This window comes from Mesitornis unicolor, unplaced genomic scaffold (assembly GCF_000695765.1).
Source record: "Mesitornis unicolor isolate BGI_N332 unplaced genomic scaffold, ASM69576v1 scaffold45896, whole genome shotgun sequence".
Taxonomy (NCBI): Eukaryota; Metazoa; Chordata; class Aves; order Mesitornithiformes; family Mesitornithidae; genus Mesitornis; species Mesitornis unicolor.
Window position 1 is genome coordinate 296 of NW_010189763.1, and position 328 is coordinate 623.

General features: G+C 62.2%; 1 protein-coding gene across 1 annotated transcript; it reads left to right on the forward strand.

The window, feature by feature from the left end:
* Nucleotides 1-6: 6 nt before the first annotated feature.
* On the forward strand, nt 7-87 carry LOC104542002 (small nuclear ribonucleoprotein Sm D2-like; the record flags this gene model as incomplete). Its single annotated transcript, XM_010186176.1, has 1 exon — nt 7-87. A coding segment is annotated over one exon (81 nt), but the record flags the coding sequence as incomplete, so codon positions are not given.
* Between the last annotated feature and the right edge of the window lie 241 nt (nt 88-328).

The window sequence follows — 328 nt, forward strand, 5'->3', positions numbered from 1 at the left end:
AACAAGGACCGCTACATCTCCAAAATGTTCCTGCGGGGGGACTCGGTCATCGTCGTCCTGCGCAACCCCCTCATCGCCGGGAAGTAGGGGACCCCCCCCAGGATACCCCAAAATCCTCCTGGGGCACCCCGAAACCCCTCCACATGTTGGGGTCTATTGGTATTGCCCTGAGCCTGCGCCTTGTGCCCCCCCCAGGCTCTCACACAGGGCCCCCTGCCCTCCCCAAGGGGTATTTTGGGGGGGGGGCAGATTTAGGGGGTGCCACGTGTGTGTGTGTCACCCCCCGGGCAATAAAGCTGGTTTGTCACTGCTTGGTGTCACCCTCTGT